Source organism: Xenopus tropicalis, chromosome 5 (genome assembly GCF_000004195.4).
Source record: "Xenopus tropicalis strain Nigerian chromosome 5, UCB_Xtro_10.0, whole genome shotgun sequence".
In the NCBI taxonomy this organism is placed as follows: Eukaryota; Metazoa; Chordata; class Amphibia; order Anura; family Pipidae; genus Xenopus; species Xenopus tropicalis.
Window position 1 is genome coordinate 111326750 of NC_030681.2, and position 13527 is coordinate 111340276.

At 37.5% G+C, this 13527-nt stretch overlaps 1 protein-coding gene across 1 annotated transcript; it reads right to left on the minus strand.

The window, feature by feature from the left end:
* Positions 1 to 649: 649 nt before the first annotated feature.
* tmem212 (transmembrane protein 212) lies at positions 650 to 10648 on the minus strand. Its single transcript, XM_002931569.5, has 4 exons — positions 10395 to 10648; positions 4263 to 4322; positions 2209 to 2532; positions 650 to 939 (listed from the first exon to the last, which is right to left on the minus strand). Exons 1-4 carry the CDS (start codon positions 10551 to 10553, stop codon positions 919 to 921), a joined length of 564 nt encoding a protein of 187 aa, XP_002931615.3. The 5' UTR covers positions 10554 to 10648; the 3' UTR covers positions 650 to 918.
* Between the last annotated feature and the right edge of the window lie 2879 nt (positions 10649 to 13527).

Below are 13527 nucleotides of genomic sequence, written 5' to 3' on the forward strand. Positions count from 1 at the left end.
TACTCTAATGAGAGTTCTTACATTTGTTTACATTCTAAGGGATAATCTGTGCCAAAATAACTTTTTCAATTGACTATTGCATTCCAGTTTTATGTACTTATCAAAAAATAATGGCCCTTTGATGCTTTACAACATGGCATAACTGGCAAGCAGTTGTCTAAAATGATAATCATCTTTTAGAGCATGTTACTGTTTGGTACAAGGTTAGTAGCTATTGGGGAGAACATCTCAGTAGGACTGGACTGGCAATCTGTGGACTGCTGTAAGATCCCACAGACAGTTACTATTTATTGGGCTGGTGGGGGGCCATTTGGGCATCTGTGTATTTGAAATGCCAGGGCCTATTTTAAATCTCAGTCCAGACCTGCATCCCAGTAAATAAGTAAGTCATGCACCTTGCAATGTACAGTTGTAGGTAATAGTATAAAGAATATCTGGCTTATGAAGGCTGGAAATGCAATAGAAAAGATAAGCACCACATGGCATCACAGTCAGTTGTTTTTTTTTTCTGACTCTTATTGATGTCATTATGAAATGTGGATTGAAAAGGTCAAGGCAATACATATAAAACAGTTAAAGGAAAATGGCTTTAAAGTTTATATTGAGCCTGCCTGCCCACCCAAAATTTACTAGCGAGGCAATTTTTTTATTTGGAAACTGGGAAAAATAGAATGGGGAGTGGAATGGGTCAGAACAGGTAAAAGTCAACATATTTATATTGTCACTGGATGCCTTCTTCCATGGCATTTTCAGTACAAGACTATTAAAATCTTTAAAATGATGATATCCACTTATGAATAATTTTCCTTAAGGAAGCCCAGTTCATTATTTCAAACTGAAAACTGAACAAATGCTCCATAATAGTAATGTTATTGTTTAGTTTCCAGACCTCCACCTTTATGTGATTTTATTAATCCTTCACCACACATGTTTTTGTCCCTATAAGAAACAAGAGAAAAAAATGATTCAGTTTTGCTAAACGGCACTATACATGACATAATTAACGTTCTTTTTCCAGTAAATATAAAGAGGGAGTCAGTATACTATGGCAGGAATTCAATATTTATAGTAAGCTTGAATGAAATCATTGCGTATGGTGATAGAATATGTCAATTTAAAACAAATCTGCATATTTATTCTACTAAAGCTCTATGAGAAACTTGAGAAACTGGGGATATGCATTCAGTTATTATTCCTAAGAAAAATGATACTCCGTGACTTTAAGTTGAGCTTTACTTATATGGCATTAAAAACTGCCTGAGTCAAGGTTCAGACAGTTAACATACATGAGGGAGGAACTTCACCCAAATTTATGATTTTGTCCTCTATCTCACAGTCAATCTTGTTTTACTAATTCAGCAAAAAAGGTAAATCAGTAAAAAATAGAATACTTTGGGCTTTATGGATAACTGGTAGGCCAAATAAAGGTCCCATAGCTCTAAACAATATGTACCCTATAGGCAGGGTATATCTGTCATTTTTTACTTCTGTGACAATGTGAAATGCAGGTAAAGTAATGTTTCCATCACAATATTTAGCTTTATTCTGACAATAAACTGACCTATTACTCTTTGGGTTATGGACACCAACACAAATAATTTATTTCTAATTTCTTAGAGGTTTAATAACATTTAGAAAGTATCAGTTATGATGAATTATGAATTCTGTGTAGAATGAATTTAGTTGTACATTTTGCAGTATGTAATATGGAAAACTGCTTTCTTTATAACAAGGATAAATATTTACTAGTCACATTCTAAAGTGTCAAAAATAATATTTATTACATGTTTCAGAGATGCAAACCCTAGGGTAAATGTATGGTTGGGGATCTAGGAATTAATCTCATGGGATCCTATCACTACTTCCAAGGTTGCTGAATGATGACCCGCTACTCACTTGGTCTAAATGTATTACAAGTGAGCATATGCATTTCTTCTAATACTTCAACTACCATTATACCTACTCCTGAGACTGTCTCTCAAGCTGAACCTGATACTACTACTAACCAGTGTCTGCAGTACTAATAATAAAAGAATAAAAACCTAAGATCACAAGGCCTGAAATGAGCAAAAGTCACTGAACATGATGGGAGACACAATATGGGCAACAGATATATGTACTTCTCTGCTTTCAAGAAAACGGCTCCATATTCTCTTGAAGTTGGTTAATTAATCAAATGGAAATTTCAATGATCCATGTTATACTTACATTCAGGGTTCCCGATCTCATAATCCTTGCTGCAAGCTTGATTGCTATTGCCAGAGATGAGCATAAAATGATGACACCCGAAACCAAGTTGATGATTTCAAGAATCAGATAGTACCACTGATAGAAGTAAGGATCTGTACATACATTTGAAAATGTGGCATAAGGAAATGGAAATTTAATTGCATATCCAATGTAGTTGGTTGATGAAACTCCAGCAAAGGTATAGTAACAATATGGGCCAATAAGGATGGAAGCAATGGCCAGTACCAACTGAACTGGTGTTCCGATGACACTTAGTAATGTAAAGATAAATGTAGCTTCCCACTGAAAAGAGACATAAGATTATCATTACTGGGTAGAAAGAATAAATATTTACCAATAAGAACATAAGAAGTGTTAGGGCTGTGGCAGACGGGAAGACTAGTCACCCGTGACAAATCTGCCTTGTTGTGGGCAACTAGTCTCCCCGAAATACCATCCTACCGGCAAGTATGTAAATCGCCAGTGGGATGGCATACGCGTCGCCGCGATTTCACCCGAAATCACGGAAGTTGCCTTGAGAGGAAAGGAGCTGCACTGATACTGTATGTAGACTACATAAGCATAGCCACATTTCACCAGGAAGCAGGGCTAGTAGAAAGGGCAAATGCTGCACAGAAATAGAAATAAAGGATACTTAATAAAAGTTCTTTAAGGAGAAAAAATATATTGTAATACATAGTTCATATGTACTTAGGTAAATGATTTATTAGTTATTTATTTGCATATTTTGGTGCTGTTTTGTTGCTATGCTAGAGAAAATATAGGGCTCATTTACTTATGCAGTTGCAGCATTCAAAGTGCAATATCTGATGTTGATCATCAATGTTTTCTCTCAATTTCAGTCTCAAACAGAATTGTGCGAGTGTTGGTTCGTTAATCAGGTGAACATTCTGGTTCCCATTTTTGGTGTGGGGAAGGCATCACATCGGGCATTAGTGTGTTTATTTGGGCACTGTCTGTTGCATCTGTTGAGACAGTCTGCTGTAGGAACTCGGGTATTTCCTCCATGTCCAGAGTAAAAGTAGCACCAGTGTTTCATCCGTCAGTAGACACAACTGTGCACAGTTTTTGTAACAAACTAATGAATAGTTTAAATATGCATAGTCTTGTGCCAAAAGCACTTGCATTTGTTGTCTCTTGGCCAAAACTGGTGAAAAGGTTTACGTCAAATATTATATCATTAAACATCAGTAAACATGTGTTTTATATACGTTTATGCCCTCACTGTAAAAAGAACTTCAACACTGCTTTAAATGAAAGTTCCATTCTTCAAATCTAAAGGAGGGGGGCTCTGGTGCGCTGATCATTTTTATGGGAAAAAAACACCCCCTATCTGCCTATAATCCCCTCTAATGTACTTGTACAGAGTAATCATGTACCCTCACAAGCGCCTCTTTTCCAGAGAAATAACCCCAACCTCGACAGTCTAACCTCATAGTTTAAATCTTCCATCCCCTTTACCAGTTTAATGCACATCTCTGCACTCTCTCCAGCTCATTAATATCCTTCTTAAGGACTGGAGCCCAAAACTGCACTGCATACTCAAGGTGAGGCCTTACCAGGGACCTATAAAGAGGCAAAATTATGTTTTCATGCCTTTCATGCCTTTATACAAGACAGCACTTTATTTGCTTTAGAAGTCACAGAATGACACTGCCTGGAATTAGACAACTTGTTATCTACAAAAAACCCCAGATCCTTCTCCATTAAGGATCCCTACAACACATTACCATTTAGTGTGTAACTTGAATTTATATTACTTCTACCAAAGTGCATAACTTAGCATTTTTCAACACTGAACCTCATTTTCCATTTTGCTGCCCAGTTTTCCAGTTTTATCAAATCGCTCTGCAAAGTGGCAGCATCCTGCATGGAACTTATAGTTTTGAAAATTTAGTATCATCAGCAAAAATAGAAACAGTACTTACAATCCCCACCTCCAGGTCATTAATAAATAAGTTAAAAAAAATAAAAAAGCAAAGGATATAAGTTGAAAAGCAAAGTATATTTACCAGTGATCTTTTTGTCCATTCTCTGTAGGCCAGAAGTGTAAGAATACCAACAATAAGTGCCTGTAAATGGGAAAAACATGTTAATATTTTGTTATCAAAAATACTTTGTTAAAATGATATGTCACCTTTGGTAGACTTTTCATATAGTACTCTCCACCCATCCTTGGTCTATGTATTTCTTGTCTTTAAATTTTATCAACTCATGTTGCCTGAAGACATTAGGGTTGATTCACTAAAGTGCGATAACGATTATTGCATGCTTTTTTGCGGTAAAACTGACATGGAAAAAACGCGCAATTCGCCAAAGTATTAAGTATTATCGCATGCATTAAGTCGCATATCGTGTGCGTTAAATAGTGCGCATCCGAATGCGTTAATTTTACTGCATTGCGTTAATTCTCGCGCAGAAATGATACTAACGCATGCTTCACAAACACTTAGACGCGCTAAATATTGCATTAGTCTATGCGAAAATTAACACCTACTTGGGGCAGGCAGTTATTATAGAAAAGTACAGTTCATGAGCTTTTGGCAACACAATAAGGACTTAGCAGTGGGATTCATTCAAGTCTGTGTTGGCCCTAGAGTGATGCAGCCGCCAGTTTGCAGGGAAATGGTCATTTTCCAAAAAAGTAGTTTTACGAACATAATGGTGTGGATGGCTAATATGGTGTGCAAGCGATAAGTAGCGCACGTTCGTTAATTAGCGCGCGCGACAAGTAGCGTGCTGCGTTAATTAGTGCACGTTGCGTCAAGTTCCGCACGAAAATAGTCTTCACGACTTAAATAACGCAAACAGCATCGGGAATCATGTGTTAAGACGCGAAAAATTAGACGCGATAAAATTTTTAACGCATGCTGTAAATAGCACTCGTTTTACCGCATATTAGCGAATCAGCCCTATTGTCTCGGAGGCTAGAATCAAACTGCTGCCAGATGTCTTTTACACAACGTTATTTTTGTTGCTGTTTTAACTTGTTTTTTTCACTGTTCCCATTTTTCTGAAAAAAATAATCTGTTACATCCAGTTGATTCTCAGGGTCTGTTTCTTTCGCATGAGAACAATTCTGATTATGAGGTTACACTTGATACTTGTATAATGTTTCTAATGTTGGCAGATTAAATGTTGTTTCCCATGTGTAAAGGGATTGTTCCTTAGTATTAGGGATGGAAAAAATACACAAATGATAAGCAAATGCATCTGTGTCTTTACAGTTACATAGGTACGGTATTGCTGCATCACTTCAGGGTTCCCTTCCTACCTTTGGTTTATGTTCAGTAAGGTCTCTTTGCTTCCTGTTCTTTGGCCCTCTGAGCAGGAAAGTTGTGTTACCTAGATATTGTAGTGAGTTATCCATACACTGGGCTTATTGGGTATTTGCAAAGAGCTGAGCACTACTGCTGTGGATCAGGGTTACCAGGTTTTAGCAGAATCCTGAAGGAATCAGCCTGTTCTTAGCAGTGTACTACAGGATTTTTTTTTTCAATTAAATGTAAAAATATGGCAATAAAGCATGACAAAATGTCACGGCTCTGACCTTTTCAATATTTCTAATCATGAGTTACTGTCATTGAAACTGTATGTAAGTGAAAAAGAACACAAATTGCGTCAAACCATTGTGTTAAAGAAAGGTCAAAATGTTATAGTTCTAGATAACTTTTAGACTAGTTTTTCCCAGCCATTTCTACTGTAATTGCTCAATAAAAGTAAAAAAGAAAATACATGAAAGATATATAATTCCCTTATCATCAAAGACTGGTGTCTACATTTCTTTTCATTGTTGAAAGTTCATACGTCTCCCGATGTTGGAGGTGCTCCCACCATTTACAGGTCAAGAGTCACGGTAGTATATCTGATACTCAAAATAGAACAACCAGAAGGCGACATGTTGCTTATAGAAAAGTACAAGGCATTTTATTTGTAAGGGCTAAACACAATATTTTCAGTGCCCTCACCCCATCTCTGATGAACTCGAGATACAGTACACAGACAAGAATTTGGGGATTCAGACTAATTTGAAAACAAATAATCTGTATATTCAAATCTGCACACATTCAGTTGTCCACCATTTTAAAGTAGCATGACTATAAAGAGAACCTAGCATCAAAAAAATTGCTTCCCCCACAGGAGGTGCAGCTTAATTGTAGGAATGCACCAAATCCACTATTTTGGGAATCCTTTGTAAACAATTTGTGCGAATACCGAACCAAATCTGAAGGGATAAAAAAGAATTGTGTGCGTGTCAAAAGACTTCCAACTTCCCTATTTATGTGACGCAAAGTAGCACGATTTTAAGGATTTAAATCTATTTCACCCAGGACCATGGATTTGGGGTAAATCTGAATCCTGCTGAGAAGGCCAAATCTTGGCTTGTTGTGGATGGGAAAAGATTCCCCAATTAAGGGCAATTCCCCAGTGCAAGGTAATAAATGTGTTCTTCTTTTCCGGCATAGAAGTTAGACAGGAAGGGTTTCTCGTGTAAGGAGTACTAGTACTACTCCAGGTAGTCTGGCAATTCAGAATTGGTAGGATGGACCCCAACGAGGAGGCAGGGGCTTAAGAGCTGTGGTTAAGCCACAGTTAGGAAATGAGAATCAGTGTAGGGACCAAAGGGAAGACCCTTTGGCAGGAAGACAGAATGCCTATCTGGAGTAGGGCAGAGGGGTACTAGGAGAGTACTGGACTGCTAGGACCGAAAGGGGATGGAAATTCCCCTAGGGTTAAGCTGGTCTTTGACAAGTTGGTAATGTGTTTGAGCTTCTGAACTATATGCATGCCTGTGATATATTTGGAACTGATGGTTCTGCAACCTGGCTTGGATGTGAATGTTCCCCATGTTCTGTAATAAATAGTTATTGCGTGAAGTATCCTGTGTCAGCGTGAATCATAAGTGTACTTGTGCTACAGGCTAAATCCCAAACCGAATCCTGGATTCAGTGCATCCCTACTTATTTATTATTATTAACATTTATTTATAAAGCGCCAACATATTCCGCAGCGCTGTACAATAAGTGGGTTTTATACATTGGACATACAGAGTAACATATAAAGCAATCAATAACCAATACAAGAGGTGAAGAGGGCCCTGCCCAAAAGAGCTTACAATCTACTTAACAGAGCCTGTACTCCGGTTGGGGAAAGCATGCCCCCTGTGAGTGCTAAGCCACTTGATGCCAGTGGGCTCCCAGTCTGGGCAGCCATGTTCAGTGTCATGCATGTACATAATCAGTGATGTTACAGATATTGGTAAACACAAAGAGGGCTCAATATGGACCTATATATCCTAGGTACACCTGAGGCAGGGTGAGAGCCCTAAAATTAGGCTCTATACCTTGCACCTCTTCTATAAGCAGTTTGTCTTGCTGGTTGTTTTATTTTGATATTGTACTTTTGATATTGTACTATTGTACTGTTCTGAAAGGAGGGTTGCTGAAGCACAATAGGTGGGTTACTGCCCCAAAGCAAACTTTGCCTGTGACGTTACATAAATAAAGGATAATAAAAATTACCCCCTTATTTCACTGCCAGACTGCTAGGGTATATTCTATCTTAGCTTGTTTCTGTTTGCTTTGATTTTCTGTTGTATAGAACTGTGGATTATGATTTATATATGAATAACAGTATATAAATAGTTTCACTTTTCTATGGCAAATACAGAAAAATTACCAAAGAAGCACATCTAGGATTAGTAAAGTTTTTTCAATATTTCTTTAACTTTCAGAACAAATAACGTTGAGCTGTCTGATGTTGCCACTCTCCCAGCAAGAGGTCTGGCTGCATGCTTAAAGCTCCTGTTTATAGCTCAGTGTGGGGCTATAATTCAATCTAGCAATCTATGGAATGTTTGCTGTAGAGTGACGGGACCCAACTATGCTTCAGTATAGCACTAAACATATCTAGCAGGATTTTAAAACACAGAGACCTCGTGTATCAGGAGGTGACTATTATCTCTGCAGAACTCACAGACCAACACCTTTTCTGTACAGCTGCCTCTACTAGCATGCAATATAAAGAGAATAAAATGTAGGTGTTTCTTCTTCATTGTCTGTCATCGTATACTTAAAACATGAGCAAGATTCTATTACACACTAACAGTCAGTGTGGATGTACAGGCCCGGATTTGTGGAGAGGCCACAAAGGCCCGGGCCTAGGGCGGCAGAAATGTAGGGAAGGCGAGCGGTTGTCCGCTCATTCGTGCATGCGCATTGGGGGGGGGGCCTAGGGGCGCGCCGAAAACAAATCCGGCCCTGTGGATGTACAAGCTTGATACAGCTGGCAATAGGCAAGCAAATTAATGCAGCTTATATTTAAGGTTATGTAGTCATTTGTGTCTTAAATTTTGCTGAATGGGGGATTTAAGTAAAGTAAGTCACTTTTATGAAGATGGGCAGTCTACCACTCTACCAACTCACTCTAGAGGCAGTATTTATTTTACTTCAGTCACCTAATATGAGGCCTGGGCAAAGTGACAATTTCGCTGCTGCCATTATACTGCCCCCAAGCCTCCTTGCTTACCTTTCAGAATTGGGTGAAACTGTGTTCTCTATGCTAAATTTCCTGTTAAACAATGGAAATGTAGCTTTTAAAGTTAACAGGTAGGGCATATTGGCTGGCCAACTGCCCTTTATACTGCAGTGTCAACCACTGTAACCTGCAGCACTTTATACCCTCCTATTTGCGTCTGTAAGTTACCTACCTATTTAGATTGTAAGCTCTACAAGGAAGGGACCTCCATTATCTTATATCTTGGACATTTAGTTCTGGGCAGTTTTTAATGCAACTGTACTTTGTATTCAATTGTACTTATTACTGTACTTTGTATTTACTTGTATCTATTATTGTAAAAAGCCTCCTATTTGTTCTAACAATATATTGTTCTGCTGTACAGTGCTGCATACATAAGTTGTGCTAAATAAATATACAAATACAGATGTGGGAATCTCTGAATTACGGGAAGGTCATCTCCCATAGACTTCCTTTTAATAAAAATAATTCAACATTTTTAAAATGATTTCCTTTTTCTCTGTAATATTAAAATGGTAGCTTGTAGTTGATCCCAGCTAAGATATAATTAATCCTTATTGGAGGCTAAACAAGCCAGTTGGGTTTAAATCAGGGGTAGGGAACCTATGGCTCGGGAGCCAGATGTGGCTCTTTTGATGGCTGCATCTGGCTCACTGCCAAATCTTTAATAAAAAAAAACAGGGGGCATGGCCTGTGCTCAGCGGATAGAAGACGTGTTCTAAGCTTTAGAACACGTCTTCTATCCGCCGAGTGCAGGCCACGCCCTCCTCCGCATCGCATCCGGCATCCTTGGGACCCACCCTACCTTGCCCCGCAGCATCCGCGGCCAAACGTATTGTATGGCTCTCACGGAATTACATTTTAAAATATGTGGTGTTTATGGCTCTCTCAGCCAAAAAGGTTCCAAACCCCTGGTTTAAATGATCTTTTAGTCGACGTAAGGTATGGAGATGCAAATTGTGGAAAGACTCTTTATCCGGAAAAAAATCCAGGTCCCAAGCATTCTGGATAACAGGCCCCATATCTGTATACATACATATGGTTAATAATGTACCCCATTAAAATATATAAGGGTATGATAAGTCACCAAGGCACATGGCTTAATGCCAAATTCTTTTATACAGGGCATGGAACTCCGAAATGACTTCTTATATCCTCATATTTTAGAACAGGGAGTGCATTAATTTTAATAGTACACAAGTTTCAGTTCGGCATGTGACATAAACAACATCACTAACTAGTGATTATTACAAAGCACCGTTATATATTATAATGATATAATTTATAGGATACATATGGCCCATAGTGTAATATAATAGAAATAAAAAACTCAAAGGCCTTGTAAAACTGTTTTAGGGTATTTGTAACAAATACATTTCTACACTCATCAGTCCTACTGTATGTTTTTATGATCTGGATGCTATGTTTCCCTCAATTCCAGCTATTGTTATTTTCCTATTTTGTTTTTAGGTAGCCAGCAACCTCAATTTCTCAGGTAACTGGGAGAGGAAAAGAGCCTACCAAAATGTTATAAATTGCAAAACCCAATCATAATAACAATACAATCGATTTATTAACTGAAGTTAAAGGCATTGCACTTTCCTTACCAGAGCTCCATTCCAGATTGGACAAGCAATCCGAACACTCCATCCAATAAATAAAGGCTTATTGCTGAAAACTGGAAAAAATCCCAAAATTCCTGATAAAATACTTAAGAGGCCAAATGCAATTAGACACCCAGCAGCAACTGGATAGACTCTAGCCATTTTCCCATAAAGTTTCTTTTGAATGTTTCACAGACTTGCAAGCAATTCTGTTACCCAGCACAAACTAATGTTTCTTGGAAACTGTAGCCATGGAGCAAACCCATTGTTTTCTTGTGTTACCTTAAGACACTATTTGCATTTAGTGACTTCCGGATATGCAAGTAGTTTTCTAACAAATAAGAGAGCCTGTATTTGTACAGTGTAGCCAAACAATTTCATCTGCACTTTTCATGTCAGTCATCAGCCACTGCAGGAAACAGATATCTGCCTTCTATTCTCCTCTGACCTCAGATATTAATAGGGAATACAAATCATTTTTTCTGTAAGGGTTAGAAAAAATGTTAATAAATCTGCAACAATGTTCTTAATTATGGACTTGGATCAGTTATTACTGTATTTCTCAACCTGGCAGAGAACATAGAGTTCAGAAGGGGTTTTTGAATGCATCTTTATTGATTTATTTGGAGGTTTAATTAAACACACTTGATCCATCAAAACGAGCATTAAGTGGAATTGTAATTAAAACCAATACTATTTATTTGACAGTGATGACAAGCAGAGCAGATCATTTAGTAATATCTGATGACTTTATAAACTGCTCTGAACAACTCTTCTCATGACTTTTACACCACCCAGAATATTGAATAATGTAAGACGTCTCCAAAGTTTGATTTCTTTCTTTGGTTTTCTTAAATCTGTTGCATCTCTAGAGCTATTCTGCTGCATATAAATGACACTCACCTTGTAAAATAGCCTTTGGGAATTGAGTTAAAGCATGTGCAGAACTAGCAGACGACTTCCCTCTGTGCAGTTATTAAATCTTATTAGAAATAGCTAGATCAATATTAAGAATTATTACATCCTTTGATTAAACACAATAATAATATTTATTTTATTTGCAAATCCATAGGTATCAAATATCAGGCTTATTTATTTATTCTGTTGGAATGATACACAGATGGTCTCCAGTACAGACAGTTGTAAATTCTAATTTTATATCTATACTATAAATACTCTGGTACTAAACTGACACTATTAACTAAAAACATATTTTGGGACAGTAGACAGACATTCCAAATACCTAATGGTGGAGTCAGACACAGTAGAGTCCAGTCTAAATGGCAAATATATTAAAGGTGTTGTTTACATTAACTCAGGGTTGAACTGGGCCATCGGGAAAAAACCCTGTGGGGATAAAACCTAGTGGGCCCCAGCCCTGTATCACAGTACCTGGGAAGACATTTAAGAAATACTGTCATTGGAGTGAAATTACCCCTATCCCTTTCCCCCCAGCAGCTGATCAGCAGAACAATGGGAAGGTAGCAAGATATCAGCTCCCAGTAGATATCAGAATAGCACTCAATAGTAAGAAATCCAAGTCCAGCTTGGGACTCCTGACTGTATTGGTGTCAAAAGAATGAATTTTAAGGCACTTACCTTATTAAAAGTTACATTGGGTTTTGCTGTCTGTTGCTTTGAAAAAGTATTCCGCTTCTACAATGTGAGTGAACAACCACAATATACAATGTGGCGTATTATAGTGCATAACAAGGACATTCTTAGATAACATAGATAACAGCAATACCTGCTCAAATTAATTGCTGAAACTAAGCGATTTGAAATAGTAATAATGATAACAATTGTCTGTATGTCTCAAAATGTACAGATTTTTCCACAAACATATTTTTAATGTTTTTCTTGGGTTCCATTTTGACTGAAAATTACCCAACTGATAATGCTAATACAGATGGTCCTGTCTCTCTGACTACAAATACATAATTGAGCCATTATTAAGCAGCCGTGCATTGTTCTAATTTTGATGTCTATTTAATTCCTTGTTCTGCAACTAGTTCTGGTATTGTAACAAACATCTGGGATCTGAATTAATTTAACAGAAGCAATGCATAATGAATAAAATAATACACATGATTCTAAACAGGAAGTAAGTGTAAATAACAAGCTTAAAAATTCAGCAGATATATAATATCCTGCCACAAAATAAATTCAACACTCACGGTAGAGAAAACAACAAAAATGTTTTATTCCAGTATCAGTAAATATGTTTTTGTAATTTTTTTTTAAACAGTGGCTAAAAGACAGCACTGTAAGTTTGATGCTTATCATAGGATTGCCATTCTATGTTATTTAATACAATAAAGAAAATAGGGAAGCGAAGTCTGGCTAGAAGAGAAGTCTGTAGTGTAGTGCAACACTGACCCAATCACTAGGCTAGATTATATGCTTTGACTTTATCTGTACTGGTCATTGGGTCTCTAAAGGACTGAAGATAGAGGTGTTTGCTTCAGGTCCAGCATATAGTTAGGTCCAGAAACTGCACTTTGCATGCTGTGCCTGCTAAGTAAATGTGCCTTCATATGTTCCCCCTTTGTCTGAGTCGGTTTTTCCAGGTACTTCTGTTTCTGCCCTCACTCCAAATACATAAAAGCAGGTTAGAATTGGCTCCATTGACGAAATTCACCCTAACTTGTGTGGTGATGGGATCTTGGATTTTAAGCTCCACAGTCAAAGGGACTGATGTTGGCGATGAACAAACTCTTCAAGGTGCTGCGTAATATTCTAGTACTTTATGAACATACAATGATAATACTAAGATGAATAGAAAACAATGCTTGTACACCAAAAGACTTGCTAATGATAGAGAATGCTGAGAAGCCTAATACTGTTGCAGAGTAGATGCATGTGGCTCCTAATTTGTAATTCATTGTGCTACCATATTAAGGTTAAAAAAAGACGAATAATAGGACCAGAAAGGTACAACTTAGGAGCATTTTTTCAGGCTCATGGCAAGTTGAATATTTCCTAACTTTTTATACATTTTTTTTAAGATTATTGCTGTTTCTATGCATTTTGAAAGACCAAAGCACAGACTTGATAAGCCTCCATTGCATGCAGCCAGTTTGTTATTCTTCATAATAACTGAGCACGTACTGAGTTAAAAATGACTATTATTCCA